At 41.0% G+C, this 20,678-nt stretch overlaps 2 protein-coding genes across 3 annotated transcripts in view; one reads left to right on the top strand and one right to left on the bottom strand.

Annotated features, from left to right (window-relative positions):
* The window catches only part of arfgap2 (ARF GTPase activating protein 2), a 12,308-nt gene extending 8,773 nt beyond the window's left edge, over positions 1 to 3,535 (bottom strand). For both annotated transcript variants that reach the window (XM_088370714.1, XM_088370715.1), the window contains exons 1-5: positions 3,383 to 3,535; positions 2,389 to 2,507; positions 2,092 to 2,164; positions 1,820 to 1,951; positions 1,407 to 1,487 (exon numbers count right to left, since the gene is read on the bottom strand). In XM_088370714.1, coding sequence (XP_088226840.1) covers positions 1,407 to 1,487; positions 1,820 to 1,951; positions 2,092 to 2,164; positions 2,389 to 2,507; positions 3,383 to 3,502 — 525 coding nt within the window. In that variant the 5' untranslated portion in view covers positions 3,503 to 3,535. The remainder of the gene's footprint in view (positions 1 to 1,406; positions 1,488 to 1,819; positions 1,952 to 2,091; positions 2,165 to 2,388; positions 2,508 to 3,382) is intronic.
* Positions 514 to 20,678, top strand: LOC148400150 (uncharacterized). The gene is made up of 14 exons (XM_088370713.1): positions 514 to 4,547; positions 6,955 to 7,151; positions 9,710 to 9,847; positions 9,922 to 10,036; positions 10,199 to 10,385; positions 11,903 to 12,044; positions 12,180 to 12,335; positions 12,409 to 12,464; positions 12,921 to 12,971; positions 16,905 to 17,080; positions 17,205 to 17,605; positions 17,723 to 17,819; positions 19,302 to 19,596; positions 19,680 to 20,678. Exons 1-14 carry the CDS (start codon positions 4,425 to 4,427, stop codon positions 19,697 to 19,699), a joined length of 2,154 nt encoding a protein of 717 aa, XP_088226839.1. The 5' UTR covers positions 514 to 4,424; the 3' UTR covers positions 19,700 to 20,678.

Here is a 20,678-nt window from a genome sequence, read left to right as displayed (position 1 = left end):
TATCATAACGTATACATTATAGCAGTATCATTCGTCATAAATTCTAGAATTTCCATTCCAGTGAGGTAAGTGGGTCAGGAATAAAATGAGCAACAATCAACAACCTCTGGTGCTTCTTTGAGAACCAAATGAAAATTGCTCTGTGCACCATGTCACGAAAAAAAGAATGACTGTAAATGACATGTATTCCATGTCACAAAGCTTTTAAATTACATGTACTTGTTGCAAAATGATGCAACATCAGAGGTTCTAGGGAGGGAACAAGTTCTCTTTGAGGCTTTGGAAAGAAGGACAATGAGAGCACATAAGCACCGAATATCAAGACAAAGTCCAGAACATATCAAGGTTTCGAAAAGAATGAACTTGGTCTTTGGGCAATAGGCAAGGTCTGGGTTGGTTAGAAAGTTCATTCTGACAACAATGCAAAACTCCTGTGGTCAGTATCATGTCCGTGTTTCCTGACTCGAAACCTTCAGGTAGGAAAATTACCAATTGATCAGCGGAGCTAAGCCATCCATAAGGCATAAATTACATCTTATAGTGCTTTGATTTTGGAGGTATAAATGCTCTTGTTTAAAGCAATGTTGGCACTTTTTCATGATTTTTAATTTTCTTTTAGGGGGGATGAATTTCAAACCATAGTGGATTTTCATGCACATGTAATGACTTCAAAAATAGTGCATTGCCACATTTAATCGAACCAGTGATAGGATATATTGGATGATAGGAGTTAGAATACTTATAAATGCTTCTAGCGTTAATCTTGAAAATATTAAGCCACATAATTGCTACGTTAAATGAATCAATAAATACAGTGCATGCAGCGGAACTGTGATTGTAGCCTTCCCATGCCTACCTTCAGATTCATTTGGGGCTTTCGTCTTTTGATACGCTCATCCATGATTGTCAACAAACACCAGTATAAATTTGACAGCACTGATATCTCTGATTAAAAACATTTTGTCAACAAACACCAGTATAAATTTGACAGCACTGATATCAGTGATTAAAAAAATTAGCTGACCAGCAAGACAAAATAGTCATAACGTCACTTACTGGCCAAATATGGATGCTGCCATTCGATGGAATTTTTTGTTGTAAAGGGCAATAAAATAAAGAAATGTATTTTTCATCTTTTATGCACTTCTTCCATCCATTATTTGAACTGCTTATCTAAACTAATTATTACCAATCAAGCCATACATGTTAATTTGGACAGTGTCCCTTTAATTTGAAATATTACTATGAGGATATGCGGCAGCCATAATCAAAAAATCCACATTTCAAATGAGTGATTTCAAACGTCAGTTGAGTGAGTGTGAAAAGTGCTTTCACCAATTATTATTGCGCAAATCTGCCAGACCTGGTGTGGAAATTTTGTGAGACTTCCAATTTTCTTAACCCACCTCTGTGTGTTCTGCAAAGAAGTCTTGTTCTTTTTTCTCAGGAGCTGCTGCAGTGATTCCCCCAGACGAGTCAATCCATAGCTGCAATTCAAATAGCAAGGATGGGCACAAACACATGGTCATTGGATAGCACATTGATAGCATACATTGACAGCATATTGGCAGCTATTCATTTGGTTATTATCATACACCCTGTGGACTCTGAACAAGGCCAACAATGTGGCTTACATGCTGATAATTACTTGACTCTGTTATCTCTCCAACTTCTTATACTAGACAGACTGATGTACTCTAGTCAGATTTGTAACGATGCCTGTCAGCATACATAATAGAACAAACTACTATGTAGTGGCAACTTCTAAATAGTCTAAAAGGCCATCCTTCCCAACTGGTTTGGCTTGACTTCTACTCACTTCTGTTCCATACTTGGAGAGTGCAGCGTTTGCTTGCTGTCGAATCTTCTCCCTGTACATTTGTGCTGCTCGGCTGTTATACCTGGCATTGGTGTCATTTGTGGTGCAGCCATGCTGGCGGAAAAATGCAGTCTTCAAACGGAAAGAGAGATTGAGTTGTCTTAAGCATGTCAAGACCAGTTAACGTTGCACTTGGAAAAGTATTAATTTTTTAAATTCCACTTTTCGTACACCAAACTTGCATAGTATTTGTCAAGCCAGTGTGAACTTACTGCATTGGCATTGCCTCCAGCCTGCATACATCTAAGCTGAAACCAGTTCCAATTGGAATCTAATTCGGTGGATCTGCCATAAGCAAAAGGAGTAGAGGTTTCTCAGTGAGAGAAACAAATCCAAACTATTTACAGTAAACGACAGCAACAAGATTCCTACAGACTTAAAATTCCATATTTTTCCAGAATTTCTCATTAAAAACATTCTTATGAGTGATATTTGCCCAGGACTGTTCCCTCTGTAGGAAGTTAAACTGCACTTGTCATGAACTTGCACAGTTGACAATGATGAACCACCTGATGAAGCTGAGGTGCACTCCGAGGGAACGGTGAATTCCAGAGCAGTCAATGCACAAGAAGACGCCATACGGAATGCTCGCCCAACTGGGGTTTTTTGCAGAGCAATCAAAACACACCTGTAGAAGAACAATCCATAAGCCTTTTAATTTAAACATATGCAGGTCTCCAGTAGCTACAAGTATTTTACATTTTCTTCATATCTCACATTGACTTGTGGTTGGTTGACCGTTGACAATTAACCATAGCATTGTATACACACTGGATAATGTTGTTCATCGTGATCACAAGCTATGAGACCCCGTAGAAAAACTGTAATCGTGTTATGTCCCAAACATTGATTGAGATGGTCAATATAAACGTTTTTATTACTATGGGACGAAGTGGTGCATAAGTGTAGTGTATCACTATCATTACTTGTCATTTTGAATCAGAAGGTAACGAGGCAGGAGCGAGAACAGTAGTGTTCATCTTAACGTAATCAAAAGACTCAATCGTCCACCTTAACGTTATCGAAAGACTCAATCTAATTTACACTTTAGAGTGAATGAGTACAGTAAGTGGAAAGAATATACTTCAAGTCATAGTACAGCATATTTACAATCAATACTACGGTGGGACGTGATATGAAGTCAACCACGCTACAGTACACCTGTTAAATGACTTTCATACTGCACCACTTCACTGTAAACTGTGCTTGCGATTTATAATACTGCGATGTATTACTACGAGTGTGGATCGGTTTTTAATACATGGAAACATTTTCGATGTTGCGTGTACGCCATATGTGATTCACTTCCAACGGCCAACATAAAACGTATACGTGGCTCTTATGTTTGCTGCTTCACCGGCAGGCTAGCAGCTGTTAGCCACAGCTAGCTTCGACCGAGCAGCTGGGCCTCTCTTCATAAGACACGGAACGAATCAATGACTATCAATCAAAGACGCATCAACCAGGAGGTACACATACACTAAATGTGGCGCAGTGAATTACCTTGTTGGTAGGAATAGACCTCAGTCGTTTGAAAATCGTGAGAATTTCAGTCTTGTTTGGTTCGGTAGCCATCTTGCCACTCGACAGTTTCCACACGATGACGTAACTACGGGAAATCATGTGCCTCAAACGGGACGAAGCGATAGTTACCGTAAAATTGCCTCAAGAGCAATGACGTGTAGCCCTAAGGCTATTTTCGGCCAATTTTCCAATGGGGCAACGACGATGGAGCACTACCATGGCTTTGGGGCGGCATTAAACACTTTGGACATGAGCAAACTTGGATATCAGTAATACCTGTCAAGTCATTATTTGGTTTACAATTAATAGATGTGTTGTGTTTCACAATTAGCATAGAACCCTTATTAAAATTCACACTAATTTAGCTAAATCTGTGAGGAAATTAAGGCTGTAAACAATTCAGTGATATAGTCAAATGACTTCAGATATAAAGGTTAATTCCAAACATATTCAACAGGATTTTCACTTCATTTATTATTTAAAAAAAGATGCGTATATCAATATGATCACAGATTGTTTGGGATTTTGTATAATAGTGAAGATCTCTGCCGTGAGGTTGTTTGATGCTTAACAAAGTCATCATCCTGCCACAATCGCAGTGCTGGAGGCATATTGCAGAGCACCTTTGTTATGCATATTACTTACAAACTTATCATGTAATTGCCAACAGAAAATCAGTTGCTCCTGATTTGTATAAATGTCTGAAACCAACTTCAAAATGTATTTCACATGCTAGTGCTAACATGGGTTCAGCATCCATCCTTCATCTTTCTAGAGAATGAAACAATAAATTGGCTAAGTAGATTCATACTCCAGGTCAATTCATGCTACCATTGCTTCCTGCACACCTGAACCAAAGTTCAGGTTAGAATTCCAAAATGGGATTAAGAATGGCATGTTAGGGGTGATGGAAAAACATTTCAATTGGTATCTGGTTCAACCTGTTGGGTGGATTCCAAAGGAAACGCCTCTTCAGAGCTTTTAAACTGACTGAGCAAGCTTTGAACTGATTCTTCGCATCATGGCAGTGGGTGTCCTACTCCTGATGCTAATGGTAGGACTGGGGTTAACTTTATCTGAGGATTTTCATGGGGATAGCATTAGTTTTATTAAGCCACACAAGGACCCTGATGGAAATATTAAGGTAATGTACTCCACTTTGTGCTAATGTTATGGTTCATGTCTTCTGATTTAAGGCTGTGTGACATGTGGTAATTGATAAATAGCGCTGTTTGGGTAAATCAGGAGTTAGTTATGTTGCTAAGATAAACTAAGCTTTGTGAGTTTAAGGCAACAATGGGCAATAAACGGGCAAGTCTGAGTGAGCAATTTCTCCTAGTGTTTTTTGGGTTCACTCCGAGTATTCCTGCCCCCTCTAAGATTTCAACAATGCCTATGTAAAGTTGATCTATTCATAATATCCCATACAGTGGATATATGTAATAAGACAGACACACCTGCTCAAATGACAGGTATGTGTGGCTTAAAAAGAGACCTGGATGAATTATTTAAACCTTTTTGACATGCCATGATTATATTGTATTTTAATTTAGAAAAATGAATAATCTTACATGGATTTTATTTAACATAAATGAGCAGCTTTTTTTTAAAAAAAGGACATTCAAGGCAAGGCAAGGCAAGGCAAGGCAAGGCAAGGCAAGGCAAGGCAAGGCAAGGCAAGGCAAGGCAAGGCAAGGCAAGGCAAGGCAAGGCAAGGCAAGGCAAGGCAAGGCAAGGCAAGGCAAGGCAAGGCAAGGCACAAGGCAAGGCAAGGCAAGGCAAGGCAACTTTTGTTATAAAGCACATTTCATACACAAGGCAATTCAGTGTGCTTCACACAAGTAGCCACTGCTGCAAGCATTTACAAACAACAGTTAACAACATTCAGAAGTAAAGAATAAATAAGTAGCAGCTTACAAAAAATATTAAAAGGACATACATTAACAACATTAATATACATTAACAAGAACATTTTAAAACATAAAAAGAGTAGGGTTCTAAAATAAAAAATAATATTAAAAGATGTTTAGAAGGCAATCAAATGTATGAGGGAAAAAGTTAATTTTTAGCCTAGATTGAAAAACATTTACTTTCAGAGCTGACTTCACTTCTGATGGCAACTTATTCCATTTGCATGCAGCTTATTCCATTTGTGTACAACATAACTAAATGCAGCTTCATGTTTCATGTCAAGATTTTATCACAAGTACTACTTTTAAATGTACTGCTCATTGATCTAGTGCCTTGACGGTATTTTTACTGGTATATTTTTGTTTATAAAAACACCAAAACAAAAATATTAGAACTCACACTGCTCAGAATACAACTACAACATTAATGTAAAATAAATTAAAAACAATCATTGGAGAAAATAAACTGTTAATACTGCAGCGCTATTTTTCAATCGGCATTTCTTTAAGGATTAAAGATGGGAAAATCTTATCACAACTACTACTTTTAAATGTACTACTTATCGATCTAGTGCCTTGACGGTATTTTTACTGGTATATTTTTGTTTATAAAAACACCAAATCAAAAATATTAGCACTAACACTGCTTTTTTTTAATAAATGTAAATACAACATTAATATAATTCGTAAAATAAATAAAAAACAATAATTGAGAGAAAAATAAACTATTTGAACGAATTAGTCTGATACATTCATTAATTACTACATTAATCACTCTGATTATGCAACTGCAACATTAATGTAAAATAAAGAACAATCATTGAGAGAAAAAAACTATTTCAACAAATTACTCTGATGCATTACTACATTAGCCACAGACTATATAAACAATTATTTAGGACATCAGCATCAAGCCTGAAACATACTGTCGGACTGCAAAAAACACTTTGTGAGGTGAAATGCACATTTTGTCTGTTTCTTAATTGCACTCCTCCCTGACAGCGAGACAGTTGCAACGTCATCCTTTGGCCTGTGTCCAAATTCACAGGTTGGTGTCCCCTGAAGGCTGACTGCATTTTTGTCTGCAAGGCGTCACTTCTAGTGAGACTCGATCATAATTGGGTTTCAAATACACATTAAATCTGTCCAAATTAGCCAGGATTTTTGCAGTTGCGCTGGAACTGACGTCACGCAGCCAAAAATGTGGCAGAAATGCTTTTTCAACTGCATTGAACAGTCTACATTGTTGGTAAAAATGTTTTTGAGAAAAAAATGTATCTTGGTCTCTTTTTATTTCACAAGAACGGGGCATTTAAGCTGGGGTGGTGGGGTGTAGACATTTTATATCTACTGTAGGTCTGCATACGAGAGCGTGAATGGTTGGCTGACTCCATATGTCAGTCCTGTGACTGTGAGATAATAAATCAAGTGTGTACGGAACTTCTTACCTCAAGTCAGCTAGGATAGTGTGCAGCGTTCATGTTACGCACTAAAGATGGATAAATGAAGAATTAAGCAATTAATCAATACCAAATCTAGTCCATATTCAAGTTTTCGTTAAGGCTCGGCAAACAGAACCTGACAAAAATTGTGTACAAACAGCAACAGGCTTAAGTTCTAACATTCATGCTGTCACTGTAGGTGGCCTTCCATCAGAGACAGAATGGCAAAAACAACTGTGTTCAACCATCAACATTTACATGTGAGGAGTGTGCAAGCGTCATCAACAGTCTTGTCATGCAAACAGACCAGGACAACACAGGCCGGGGCAGGTGGTGTCAGTCTGACAGACTTGTATTGGCAGACGTCTTATTGAATGCTTCCCATATTTCACTGAGGTATATGACCCAAGGCTTTCAGATTCGTGATCATTTGTGATGGCCTGTCAGCCCCCTCCCCCTTTTTCCATTGACATAAATTACAAGTAATTTCTTAAATCAGGGGTTTTCAACTGGTTTTGTCCAAGGGACCACCATTACAATCAAGAAGCCACTCGGGGACCACTGCTTTGATGTAATATTATTTTGCACCGAAGAAGAATAGATCTGGGGTGGCTCGGTGGCGCACTGGTTAGCACGTCCGCAGTCACAGTTTGGAGGTTGTGGGTTCGATTCCACCTCTGGCGCTCCCTGTGTAGAGTTTGCATATTCTCCTGTGTGGGTTTTCTCCTACATCCCAAAAACATGCTTGGTAGGCCGATTGAGCACTCCAAATTGCCCCTAGGTGTGAGTCCGAGTGGGGATGGTTGTTCGTCTCTTGTGTGCCCTGTGATTGGCTGGCAACTGTTTCAGGGTGTCCCCCGCCTACTGCTCAATGACTGTTGGGATTGGCTCCAGCACGCCCACGATCCCCGTGTGGACGAGCGGTACAGAAAATGAATGGCTGTCGGATAGATCTATTACAGGCTATTTATTTGCATCTGTATGTTAATTTTGGGAATACAGGCTATTTATTTGCATCTACATGTCAATTTTGGGAATCTCAGCTACATTTGACATAATTTGGATGGAAAAATGAGTCACACAATTAGCTGGAAAATAAATCAAGTGTAAATAATAAATCAACTTTATTTGAAAAAAATTTACAATCATTTTTTATTTCCAATTTCGCGGACCCCGTGCAATGCCGTCACAGACCACTGGAGGGCCACGGACCACTGGTTGAAAATCCCTGTCTTAAATGAAAACCTATTTCAGTTATATTTTATATATATGTATACTACTTCAATTTTATATTTTCTGTATTTGTATGGGGGCTTACCAGGTTTATATTCATTTTATGTAAGATTACGTGCTATGTAACAGCTTTAATACAGAAAATTGTACAATAATTAAAATTTAAAGCCTTTGATTTAATGTAAAGTATATACAGTACATATCATAGCCTGTCCAATTATTCGCTGTAAAAGCAATTGTCATAATTATATCAACATAGCGCGTGACAAAAATGACAATTACCTACCGTATTTGCCGGTGTACAGGTCGACTCGGTGTATAAGTCGACCCCCTAAAATTCGACGGAAATTTACGATTTTATGATATATCCTTTGTATAAGTCGAGCTCAATTGTTGCATTATATTAAACTTCAAAATTCAATATGCGAAATTTATTGACGAAATGTGTTCAAATTCCGGGAGGCCGTGCGCATGCGGCTGTTTATAAGCACCGCGGAGGAGATCGCGGCCGGCGAGCTCGCGCACGCCACCCGGCACCAACGGGAGGCCGGAAATAGCTCCAAGCCGAGCGGATCGGCACTTTATAAGCACCGCGGAGGAGATCGCGGCGCCTCATTGGATTTCCAGCGGCCGGCGAGCTCGCGCACCCGCCCGGCACATCCGGGAGGCCGTGCGCACGAGCCAAGTGGCCGAAAATAGCCCCCGCCGAGCGGATCGGCTGTTTATAAGCACCGCGGAGGTGGTCGCGGCGTCTCATTCGACTTCCAGCGGCCGGCGAGCTCGCGCACCCGCCCGGCACATCCGGGAGGCAGTGCGCACGAGCCAAGTGGCCGAAAATAGCCCCCGCCGAGCGGATCGGCTGTTTATAAGCACCGCGGAGGTGGTGGCGGCGCCTCATTCGACTTCCAGCGGGCCGCGCACTCGCGCACGCCGCCCGGTTCAAATTTTCTAAGTGCAACGCACAATGAGATGCATGAGAAACGGCCTTGGTTACCATCACATTTGAAGCGATGAATACGAAGTTAAATTTTATGACTCGGTGTATAAGTCGAGGTCGATTTTTTTCGGTCGATTTTGGATCGAAAAAGGTCGACCAATACACCGGCAAATACGGTATTTGTATGTTAACCTGCTGTGCGTTGCTGTGCACAAATAATTTTGGACCAACCTTTATCGGACTTATACTTTTTTCACTTTGTGTGTAACAGGTTTGCTAACAGTATAAGTTGAGGCAGCTTTTAATTTGATTGCTGGGTGACATTCAAATCATATCTGGTCATTTTGGATTGTCATTCTCTTTCATTTGAGTCACCGTCATCAGAGGTGGGCAGCGTCCTCCTTGCCTGAATTTCCCTCCCTATATCAGTCTCGTCCAGTCAGTCCGAGTCAGCCAAACGCAGTTGAGAATGTATTTACTGTCACACAAGGACACACAGCCAAATCGTATACACTTTAGTCCCACAATCCACAATGACATTGTTTTGACACCGATCACCACTGTGGGTGTTGTTTTTATTATTTTCTTTCTTAATTTGGCTGCATGGTTGCATGTGCGGCGCCTGCGTGTGATGTGTTAGAGGAACGGGCTCGTCCCACATGGGTCAGGGATGAAAACTGAGGGATGGACGGACGGACAATGGCCACTTCTGACCGTCATCGGTCTCGCAATACAATAGCACCATGTTGAAAATGTGCTGTTTAATCACAATGCTTATTTACAGTAACACAGGTTGCTGCTGGGCAACAAACAATGACATGAAAACTAATTGGACAGCCCATGCACATTTGGACCTCAGAACACGATCGGACACTGAAGCCCTTAACAACTGTCCCGTAACTACTACAGTGTCATCACTAAGGTAAAGATATGGTTCCTAAGGCATTAGTTGTCAGGGGACGGACGGATGGATGAATTATGTTTGTCTTTATGCAGGGTGCCCCAGAACTGTTTTTCAAATATTCATCTTTTAGCATATGATCCAGATGGAGATCATGTGAAGTGTCACTTGACAGCAGATACGGCAGTTCATAACATTTCTCTAAATGAGGTAATTCCTGAATACTGTGTTACTCATCTGTGAATTTATGAATCTGTGTGTGCCAAACCTCTAGTATGTGGGGGTCGACTGTAGATCTCTAAATTCAGAATACAAAAAATTATATAACATGGCTGGTTATGATCTCCACTGTTTCACTTTTTGTTTACCCAGAATACTTGCACACTAGAAAAGACAGGGCATGTCAGGGATGGTGTCTACGTATTTGAAATAATACTTATGGATTTCCCCACACAAAGAATCAGTTTGTCCTATGCAAATGGAACATCGACATACTGGGAGAAGGCAGATGAAAACGCATCACCTCTTTGCAAGCTAAAACTGCAGTTCTTACTAGAAAGTAAGTGATTTTTTTATATTCTACAATTGTTAAGTGTTAACATATGATGCACAAAAGACACCTGGACGTTAAAATGCTAATTGCTCACCAAAACACCCGTTTTCTGCTACCCATCTTGGAGTATTCGATGCTCATTCCTCCTATCCAATTAACAGCCCTGACCTAATCAAGAAAATGAACGGCACAGATTTGAATAGGAAAGGCCGGATGGCTTAAGGCGGCGGTGTAGCTACTGGTCACCGGCCATCTTAGAAAAGAGGACTGCTCTGGTGCGCTTTGCCGTAGTCGGCAGTAAATTGGATGACTCGTAACTGAATTCTTGACGAATTGGTTTATTACAAATCTTAGTAACGTGGCTATGAATCAGACGGAATATTTAACTCCCAATTTAAAAAGAAAAAAACGGAAATCGGTTGTGTTGAACATTCGAGAGTTGTTTTAAAGCTTGTGCACAATTGAATGTTATGAATGATTGACTAGCCCTGTCTCGAAATGGCTGCCCTTCCAACGTCGCTTCAGATTGGCTCACAGCGCGCATAGGCCATCTATATACAGTGAGCCCTCGCTACTTTGCGTTTCGTTTATCGTGGCTTCACTACATCGGGGATTTTTTTTTTCAAATTGAAAAAAACATTTAAAAGTCAAAATAAAACTTCTAAATTGAGGAAACATGTGTATAACCTTTAGCACAATGTAGTATTGCTCCAAGTGTTCGTTTACATTCCTTTAGAAGTCCATTTTCGCGAGTTAGCACGATCGTGAATTATCATCTTTCCGCTAACTTGTTAGCCTGCCCAGTACTTCTTGTTGGTGACCGTACTTCGCAGATTTCATTTATCGCGGGTGGTTTTTGGAACCAATTATCCGCGATAAATAAGGGATTACTGTATCTACAATAACCAGTTCCTCACATTGTGACATCACACCGCGCCTGCAGAACCACACACACCAGATTCTCAAAGCTGTCTCCGCAACTTGTGTTCATATACGTACAGCTGTTCTGATGTTGACGCGTCAAATAAATAATGAAAATATTCACATTTAGTTTCACATTTGCAACTTAAAATAAACTTAAAAAAGTTTTTCAGTTTAAAATGGTTCATGGGCCTAACCAGGATTCCGAGCGGGTGAAACTAGGAGCCAGCCCACTCTGCATTGTAGTGTCTGAATGTATGTGTATTGCCAGATTACACAGCGCGTTTATGTTTCTTTTACGATTATGCAGATGAACAAAAGCCTACTTGCATCCAAGCTTAGTCCATCGTTTTTTTTTTTTTTTTAAACTCTCATTCTTGGGTATCCGTCACTGCCAGACGGATGGAGAATTCTGTCCATGGGATAGAACGCCCAACTCTGGTAACATCCAATGTTTTCAGTTTTAACTTGATGTTCACTTGTGGTGCTCTCCCAAAATGACTGGCTGCATTTTTGGAAAGTGTCGGGTGTCATGTATTGATAAATTAACATCAAGTAATTTATTGTTTTTCTGTGTCTCAGCAATTCTGTCTTTGTTTCAGTCCTCCCGTCACTGCCAAATTGTGAACTTGGTCATGTGCAACCCAAGTTCTTGGACCCAACACCCAAACATGGTTATGTGCTTCATGCCACAGTTGGTGACAAAGTGATTCTTTATGCCAAAGCACAGGCCTATCGTGCAACGTAGGTCTTTCTTCCATTTATCACTAATTATCTCCAAAACATTTCTGACATAACTGAGATATACACCTAAGCTTCCAACACATTCAGAGATAATTCCCGTTTTTTTTTTTGTTCCTGTCTGTTTTTTTCTTGAAGCATAAATGGCTTTCAGGTCAGTGGCCCCCACGACATGAAAAAAGAGTTCAGTGATGATGAATATGGAAAAGCTGAGCTGACCTTAACCTGGACACCACAGTATAGTGATGAGTACAGAGTTTCGCCAATCTGCTTCACTGCAGAAACAAATGAATGGTGAGTTTTGTGATATTGATGAAGTTAGATTATTTTGTTGTTGTTGATCATAAGAATCTGTTTCGTATTTCAGCCAATCAGAGATGAGGTGTGTTGTTGTCATGGTGAGCAAGCCAAAGTCCTACAATGGTTTGTTCATCCTAATTATTGCATTTTTAAATATTTTATTGTGGTATTATACTTAACAAAAATTAAGGAAATAACGAACTAAACCTGAAAATCATTACCATTAATGAAATTAAATAAAACCAAGACAGCTTTAAAAAAAACGTACAAACTACAGTTTACATTTGTTAAACTAGCTAAAACTAAATACGATTAAAGATAAAATATCCTTTTAGGGATTATTTTAAATGTATTTAATTTGGTATGACTCTCTCACTCTCTTCAGTTGTTGTTGCAGTCCAGTCTGCATGCTAGTTGTTCCACTCATACATAATGGTAAAAATGTGCCCCCCATCCCCAAAAAATGTGATTGAAAGAAGCCCCACAACATAATCCAGTTAATAGCATATTTAAAGTCTGTCTCACACCCTTATTTTTTACAGCACGTCGGATTTGTTAATAATACTGTGTATTTTTCAGACTTTTCTCACAGAAAGGATGAGGCATCGACAGCATCATTCATGCCCACGGGTACAGTTTTCATTTAAACCTTCGTTTGTTTTTTGAAATACTCAAGTTGTCCGAGAATGCAAACATGGGGACCATATGCAAACTCCACACAGGAGGCAGATTGTGAAGCAAATGTGCACGCTGCACCACAATTTTAACATAAAAATTCAAACTTAAGAATCACTTTACTAGTTAACCCATTTGTTTGGGTGCAGACAGTGTGGGTTTAAGTCCATCGCTGTGCTGGTGTAAATGCGAGTGTGAATGATCTCTATATTGGCCCCAGGATTAACTGGCGACCAGAACAGGTTGTAGTCCATGCGACCCTGAATAAGGCGAGCATTGTGGATTCAATTTTTAACATGGTAAAGGTAGGATGTTTGATATCCTAATCATAAAGAATATTTGTTGTGAAGAATAGTCTACTTTCTGTTACAGTATACAATACCTGGACGCATTAGGAGTTGTAATGGAGGTCAAACAAATTTAACTTAATCTTATCATGATTCAAATCGATATCAGCAACACATTGATATCAGCAAGGTTGAATTCACTGGCATTGGACCCAAAAATTGCACATTTGTTGATCTATTAACAGTGCATACTTTATGGGATACTTTACTTATTTAGAGATTTTCAGCTGTGAAAAGATCATATTTAATTGGATAACTTAATTATATATACTATATACCGTATTTGCCGGTGTACAGGTCGACTCGGTGTATAAGTCGACCCCCTAAAATTCGACGGAAATTTACGATTTTATGATATATCCTTTGTATAAGTCGAGCTCAATTGTTGCATTATATTAAACTTCAAAATTCAATATGCGAAATTTATTGACGAAATGTGTTCAAATTCCGGGAGGCCGTGCGCATGCGGCTGTTTATAAGCACCGCGGAGGAGATCGCGGCCGGCGAGCTCGCGCACGCCGCCCGGCACCAACGGGAGGCCGGAAATAGCTCCAAGCCGAGCGGATCGGCACTTTATAAGCACCGCGGAGGAGATCCTCATTGGACTTCCAGCGGCCGGCGAGCTCGCGCACCCGCCCGGCACATCCGGGAGGCCGTGCGCACGAGCCAAGTGGCCGAAAATAGCCCCCGCCGAGCGGATCGGCTGTTTATAAGCACCGCGGAGGTGGTCGCGGCGCCTCATTCGACTTCCAGCGGCCGGCGAGCTCGCGCACCCGCCCGGCACATCCGGGAGGCCGTGCGCACGAGCCAAGTGGCCGAAAATAGCCCCCGTCGAGCGGATCGGCTGTTTATAAGCACCGCGGAGGTGGTCGCGGCGCCTCATTCGACTTCCAGCGGCCGGCGAGCTCGCGCACCCGCCCGGCACATCCGGGAGGCCGTGCGCACGAGCCAAGTGGCCGAAAATAGCCCCCGCCGAGCGGATCGGCTGTTTATAAGCACCGCGGAGGTGGTCGCGGCGCCTCATTCGACTTCCAGCGGCCGGCGAGCTCGCGCACCCGCCCGGCACATCCGGGAGGCCGTGCGCACGAGCCAAGTGGCCGAAAATAGCCCCCGTCGAGCGGATCGGCTGTTTATAAGCACCGCGGAGGTGGTCGCGGCGCCTCATTCGACTTCCAGCGGCCGGCGAGCTCGCGCACCCGCCCGGCACATCCGGGAGGCCGTGCGCACGAGCCAAGTGGCCGAAAATAGCCCCCGCCGAGCGGATCGGCTGTTTATAAGCACCGCGGAGGTGGTCGCGGCGCCTCATTCGACTTCCAGCGGCCGGCGAGCTCGCGCACCCGCCCGGCACATCCGGGAGGCCGTGCGCACGAGCCAAGTGGCCGAAAATAGCCCCCGCCGAGCGGATCGGCTGTTTATAAGCACCGCGGAGGTGGTCGCGGCGCCTCATTCGACTTCCAGCGGCCGGCGAGCTCGCGCACCCGCCCGGCACATCCGGGAGGCCGTGCGCACGAGCCAAGTGGCCGAAAATAGCCCCCGCCGAGCGGATCGGCTGTTTATAAGCACCGCGGAGGTGGTCGCGGCGCCTCATTCGACTTCCAGCGGCCGGCGAGGTCGCGCACCCGCCCGGCACATCCGGGAGGCCGTGCGCACGAGCCAAGTGGCCGAAAATAGCCCCCGCCGAGCGGATCGGCTGTTTATAAGCACTGCGGAGGTGGTCGCGGCGCCTCATTCGACTTCCAGCGGGCCGCGCACTCGCGCACGCTGCCCGGTTCAAATTTTCTAAGTGCAACGCACAATGAGATGCATGAGAAACGGCCTTGGTTACCATCACATTTGAAGCGATGAATACGAAGTTAAATTTTATGACTCGGTGTATAAGTCGAGGTCGATTTTTTTCGGTCGATTTTGGATCGAAAAAGGTCGACCAATACACCGGCAAATACGGTAACACCTGTAAAACATATTTTGTCACTTGCTGTCTACTGGAAATGACATCATTTGCTCTCAGGCTTGAGTAACAACCAATCACAGCGCATGTGATGGTTGCAAGCTAAGTCTGTAGAACTGTTTCCTTTTAAATATTTAGGTAAAAAAATATATATTTTGTGTTTGATTGAATCCTTATTTAAGTGAATGTTTTATTTTCCTAGATTTGAGCAAAATGGTAACGTCCAAACTGTTCCAGTGACTTACAATAATGTCAAATGAAACATCTGCCTCATCTTTGATGAATATTTGTGACTATCACGCTTCTGTATTTCAATGCTGGTCCTGAATCATAATGGTGGTACTTACAGAGCCTCTTATTGTTTTTTTTAGATGGTTTTTAGTATAAAGAGTTTTGAGAACCTCAGGTTGAGCTGGATAAATAATTTGAAAATAAATAAATAATTGCGCTATGTGGAGATTGACCAAAAGTACAGCTTCTATTAGTTGATAGAAAGATAAACAGAAAAATAAAAAGTACTTTGTACTTGGCTGTAGTTATTTAACAAAAAGGGAGCAGTTCGTGTAGCTGGTTTAGCTGTGTTTACCGTAATTTCCGGACTATAAGCCGCACCGGACTATAAACCGCACCAGCTAAAATTAAGGGATATTTTAGTTTTTTTCTTACATAAGCCGCACCGGACTATAAGCCGCACATGCACATGAGTTTTTTACAAAGAAAGACAGTACACAGAAAACCGTAAAAATCCATAAAAACGCCGCACCGCCATTTAAGCCTCAGGGTTCAAAGTAACCTTCTGAATAAAATGCATTAAAAGTTCACATTCATTACAACTTGTTTTTGGTGAGCAAAATGTCAGAAGAATTGAATTTGAATGCTGATTGATTGGGTTTTAATACAATGCAGATGGTTCAAACAGCACCACAGCTTTGTGTAATCTCCGAGTCACATGGCAGAGTAACAGAAAGGGTTTAGAGCCCTTTGACGCAGGTCACCTAGCGTGCATTCCTACTAAAGCTCATAATAATCACAAGCAACACAGCCAGAATAAGCAGCAGCCATAGTAGTGTTTCAAAATAATATTTTTGTTGTTGTTTTTTTCTTCAAGATACCGCACAACAGTGGTCCACAGCCTTTTTACGAGTGTATAAAAGTGATCAAATCATCACAAAAATCACAAAAAAAAATCTTATATAAACCGCACCTGACTATAAGCCGCAGGGTTCAAAATTTTGGAAAAAAGTTGCGGCTTATAGTCCGGAAATTACGGTAACTCACTTTCATTGGAGATTGTGTGCGGTGTTCCCAAGGTTCAGCATTGGGGCCAAAATTGATCCAACCATCCATTTCTGAACCACTTAATCCTCACAGGTTGCGGGTGTGCTGGAGTCCATCCAGCTGACTCCGGGTTGTAGGCGGGATATACCCTAAACGGGTCGCCAACAACCATTCACAGTCACACCTATGGACAATTTATAGTGTCTGTTTGTCCGGCCGTCAATACACATAGTACCACAGACTTTTGAATATTCCTCTACAGTTTGAAGTGATCTTTTATTTATCGGTTTATTTTGTTATGAAATGTGATAACAGGTAAAACAGTTGTGACATGCAAAGCCAACCAAATGATGGTTGCTATTGAGAGATCAACATTGCTTGGTGTGGATGCGAACTCTCTCTCTTTGAACGACCCGTCATGCTTGGTCACTTATAATGCCACTCACATCATTGGCTCAGTGTTGTTCAGCAACTGTGGCACAACAATTGAGGTAATTACTTTTTTTTCCCGACATATTTTTCCATTGATTATTTTGCAACGATAACACATGTGAATTGTTGCCTGTTTCTTCTCATCTGTCAGTTTGACATCTGTTCATTTTCTCTTTAAAACAGGATAAAGAAAACTATATTTTTTTCAAGAATCAGATCCAAGCCGTACATGACCCATTGAAAATTGTATTCCGAAGAAAGGCGGTGAAGATTCGGTTCTCTTGCCAGTTCCCCAAAAGAGCCAGCATCTCCTCAAATTATAATGTTGAAAAGTCTGATTATATTTTCAGCGACTCCAGATTCGACAGTTTCAGCTATTCATTTGATGTTTATACAGATGGCAACTTCACAAATCAGGTGCAGCCTACTGCTTATCCAGTACAGGTCGAGTTTCTTCAAAACATTTATTTGGGCCTTAAGGCAGAAACAGAACTAGCAAATGTAAGTTTGTTCCTGGACTCATGTACAGCCACGCCGGATAACCGCCCTGACAATGATGACCTCTATGACCTCATCAAGGACGGGTGAGCCCTGACATGAGCTCCTGAAAACAAAGAATCGCAGATGTTGTACATCAATTCTAGTGTAGACCATTTTTCTAAACGCAGCATCAGACATGTTTGAAATTTTTTTTCTCACAGGTGTGTGAAGGATCAGTCATTAAGAGTCACAATGGTTGATAATTTGTCATACCACTTGGATTTTCAAGCTTTCAGATTTGACGACGATCATGATCAGGTGACCAAACAATATATTACTTCCTATCGCCCATTTAACTGCTTTTCCTGCTACATATACAATGCAATTTCCACAATCAGAATGTCAATAATTCATTGGCATTTTTATTTGATGCTATCATGCTGGTTCAGTATAAATCTGTTAACAGGTTAGTTGGACATATATTTGCATAATGCAATTCTGATTCAGACATACTAGCATGTGTCTGTTTTTTAATGGTGGCATATTCCTCTGTTTGTGGGTCTGATTGAATGCTAAAATACTATAGTATCTATTAAATGCTACGTCCTTATAAGATCTGTTGTATTCTACATTGAGATTTTATTATTTCATATACCGTATTGGCCCAAATATAAGACGGTGTTTTTTGCATTGAAATAAGAAGTGAAAAAAGTGTGGGTCGTCTTACATTCGGGGTCTAGACATTACACCCATTCACAGCGCTAGATGGCGCCAGATATCTTTAAAGCGAATGCTGAACTTAACTCCCCAGGTCACGAAGAAGAAAGAGAGACCTCAGCTACTCTCAAGTTTAAACCAGTTTGCATTATTTTATTGCAATGTTTTTCCTTATTCAGATTTGTTTCAAGACTTGTTAGACAGATTTGTTAGACTTCACGTTTATGGTTAATGCATTTATTGCAATTTTGTTGTTTTATCACAGTAGATTGGTTTATTTACATTTCAAAAACCAGAAGCCATTCGTTTACATTTGGTTTATTTACGTTTCAAAAACCAGAAGCCATTCATTTACAAATGTGATTGCACTTTAGTTTACATATTTAAATGTTCAGATATTAAGATGTGATGGACAGTTTTTGCATGATTTGAATGAGGCAAAATAACATGCTTTTTCTCTCAAATATATTGTTATAATCATTTGTTTAAGATGTACTGTAATTATTTTCTGTATAAAAATTAAATTTGGTGTTCAAAAAGTATTTTTTCAAACTTGAGTCTTGAAAAAGAGGGTGTCGGCTTATAATCAGGGTCGTCTTATATTCGGGCCAATATGGTAGTTGTTAAAAAAATACATTTAAAATGATAAATGTGTATGTTTCACTGATTGTTTTTATAACAATATTTATGATATCAATCAACTAATATAACTGAGAACTGGATAAAAACACATTAACCAACCAGTTTTAGAGAAAACAAATGAATTAATGCAACACACATTCCAGGACTTTTGACAATGTAAAAGCTCAGTGTGTTGGATTGAAAATTTGAGCAGACTGTATGAGACCTGTGGGACATACTTTGTCAACCCTAGCATAGAACTTAAGTGTACTGCATTAAAGAGTTCTGTGTCTAATATTTAGGTTACCTTAATTCATTAGATGAGTCAAAGCGTACTGCATTAAAGAGTTCTGTGTCTAATATTTAGGTTACCTTAATTCATTACATGAGTCAATGATATTGTCACTGTCCAGCGGAAACCTCTTATGCCCAAATATGCTCAACCCCCCCACCTTCTTACAGGTATACATCACCTGCAAGGTCCTCATGTGCGACGTGAACGATCCCCTCTCCAGATGTGCCATGGGTTGTCTGAATGAGCAGTTTCGCAGGCGCAGACGAGCAGTGGGCATGCAGACCTCCACCCAGTCCCTGACTCAGGGTCCTTTTCAGTTTGTCAGTAAGGCAGTTCCCAGTGGAACTGTACAGCACAATAACAGTGAGATGAAGAAAGCTGAGATTATTCAAGTGGATGTGAGAAAGAATGACGACATGGATTATGTAGATAATATGAAAAAGAGTGATGTTCCTATGCCAGGTGCCAACATATATTGTACAAGCCACTTTTGTTCCTAGCTTATTACAGAATGATCTAACATCTCCATTCATGTCTTCTACCAGTTTCTGGCGGGACCAAATAATGCAGAGTATGGATGGAAATCAAGGAGATGCTCATCACCAACATCAGCACTCTGGTACTTGGTAGTGCATACTTGTCTGTGGTAGTGTCGGCTGTGGTGGTTGCATAGAAAAGCGCAATAGAGAGGACCAGAAGCTTCTTCTGGTTTCTTAATGTACAAACCAACCTTTTAAATTTATACAAATCTTTATAAGTGGGCTATAACTCAAATCATATACCTCTATTTTTAATAGGTGCTGTTGCTTAACTTTATGCCTGCTTTGTATTAAAAAAAAAAAGCCAAATGAAGAAAATGTAAATATAGAACACAGTGAAAGGATTTAAAGAGTTCATTTGATTATTTCTGTGTGGAAAAGAAAGATGTCAAACGTCATACATCAGCAACTTAATTCTGCTTGCTTACTGCTGCCAAATATGTTGTAGAAGTCAAACGTCAGGTGTATGCATTAAAAAGAAAAGCAGACGTAAATTGTGGACACACCATGTAAGAATTAGGCATGGCAAAAAGTGGAGCCTAATGCAGTACTAATGCCGAACAGATGGTGGGGCACTGGTTAGCACGTCCGTCTCACAGTTCAGAGGTGCGGGTTTGATTCCGGTTTTCCATTGTGGAGTTTGCATGTTCTCCCCATGCCTACGTGGGTTTTCTCCAGGTGCTCTGGTTACCTCCCACATTCCAAAAACATGCATAGGCTGATTGACCACTCCAAATTTCCCGTAGGTGTGAGTGAGGATGATTGTTTTGTCTGTGTTCCCTGTGATTGGCTGGCAACTAGTTCAGGGTGTACCCCGCCTACCGTCCAAAAGCCGCTGGGGTAAGCTCCAGTAGACCTGCGATACGAGTATTAATGATTAGGTTCAGAAAATTGATCATTTTTGTGTGTAAAAGATGAAGCACTAATCAAAGCTGCATGTGAACATAAACTAAATCATCTTGACTGCATACAGATTAAAACTGACAATGATACACAAAAACAAAA

Source organism: Syngnathus floridae, chromosome 3, assembly GCF_059516105.1.
Source record: "Syngnathus floridae isolate MCC-2025c chromosome 3, RoL_Sflo_1.0, whole genome shotgun sequence".
NCBI lineage: Eukaryota > Metazoa > Chordata > Actinopteri > Syngnathiformes > Syngnathidae > Syngnathus > Syngnathus floridae.
Note: the sequence above shows the minus strand (reverse complement) of the source record. Positions and strands in the feature narration are given on the sequence as shown.

Bases quoted from the DNA above. Each gene is read 5' to 3' on its own strand.
- LOC148400150 (XM_088370713.1), top strand. From the start codon at position 4,425: ATGGCAGTGGGTGTCCTACTCCTGATGCTAATGGTAGGACTGGGGTTA. The intron at 4,548-6,954 runs GTAATGTACTCC...CTGTCACTGTAG, and splicing joins ACCCTGATGGAAATATTAAG to GTGGCCTTCCATCAGAGACA. The intron at 12,465-12,920 runs GTTTGTTCATCC...TGTATTTTTCAG, and splicing joins CAAGCCAAAGTCCTACAATG to ACTTTTCTCACAGAAAGGAT.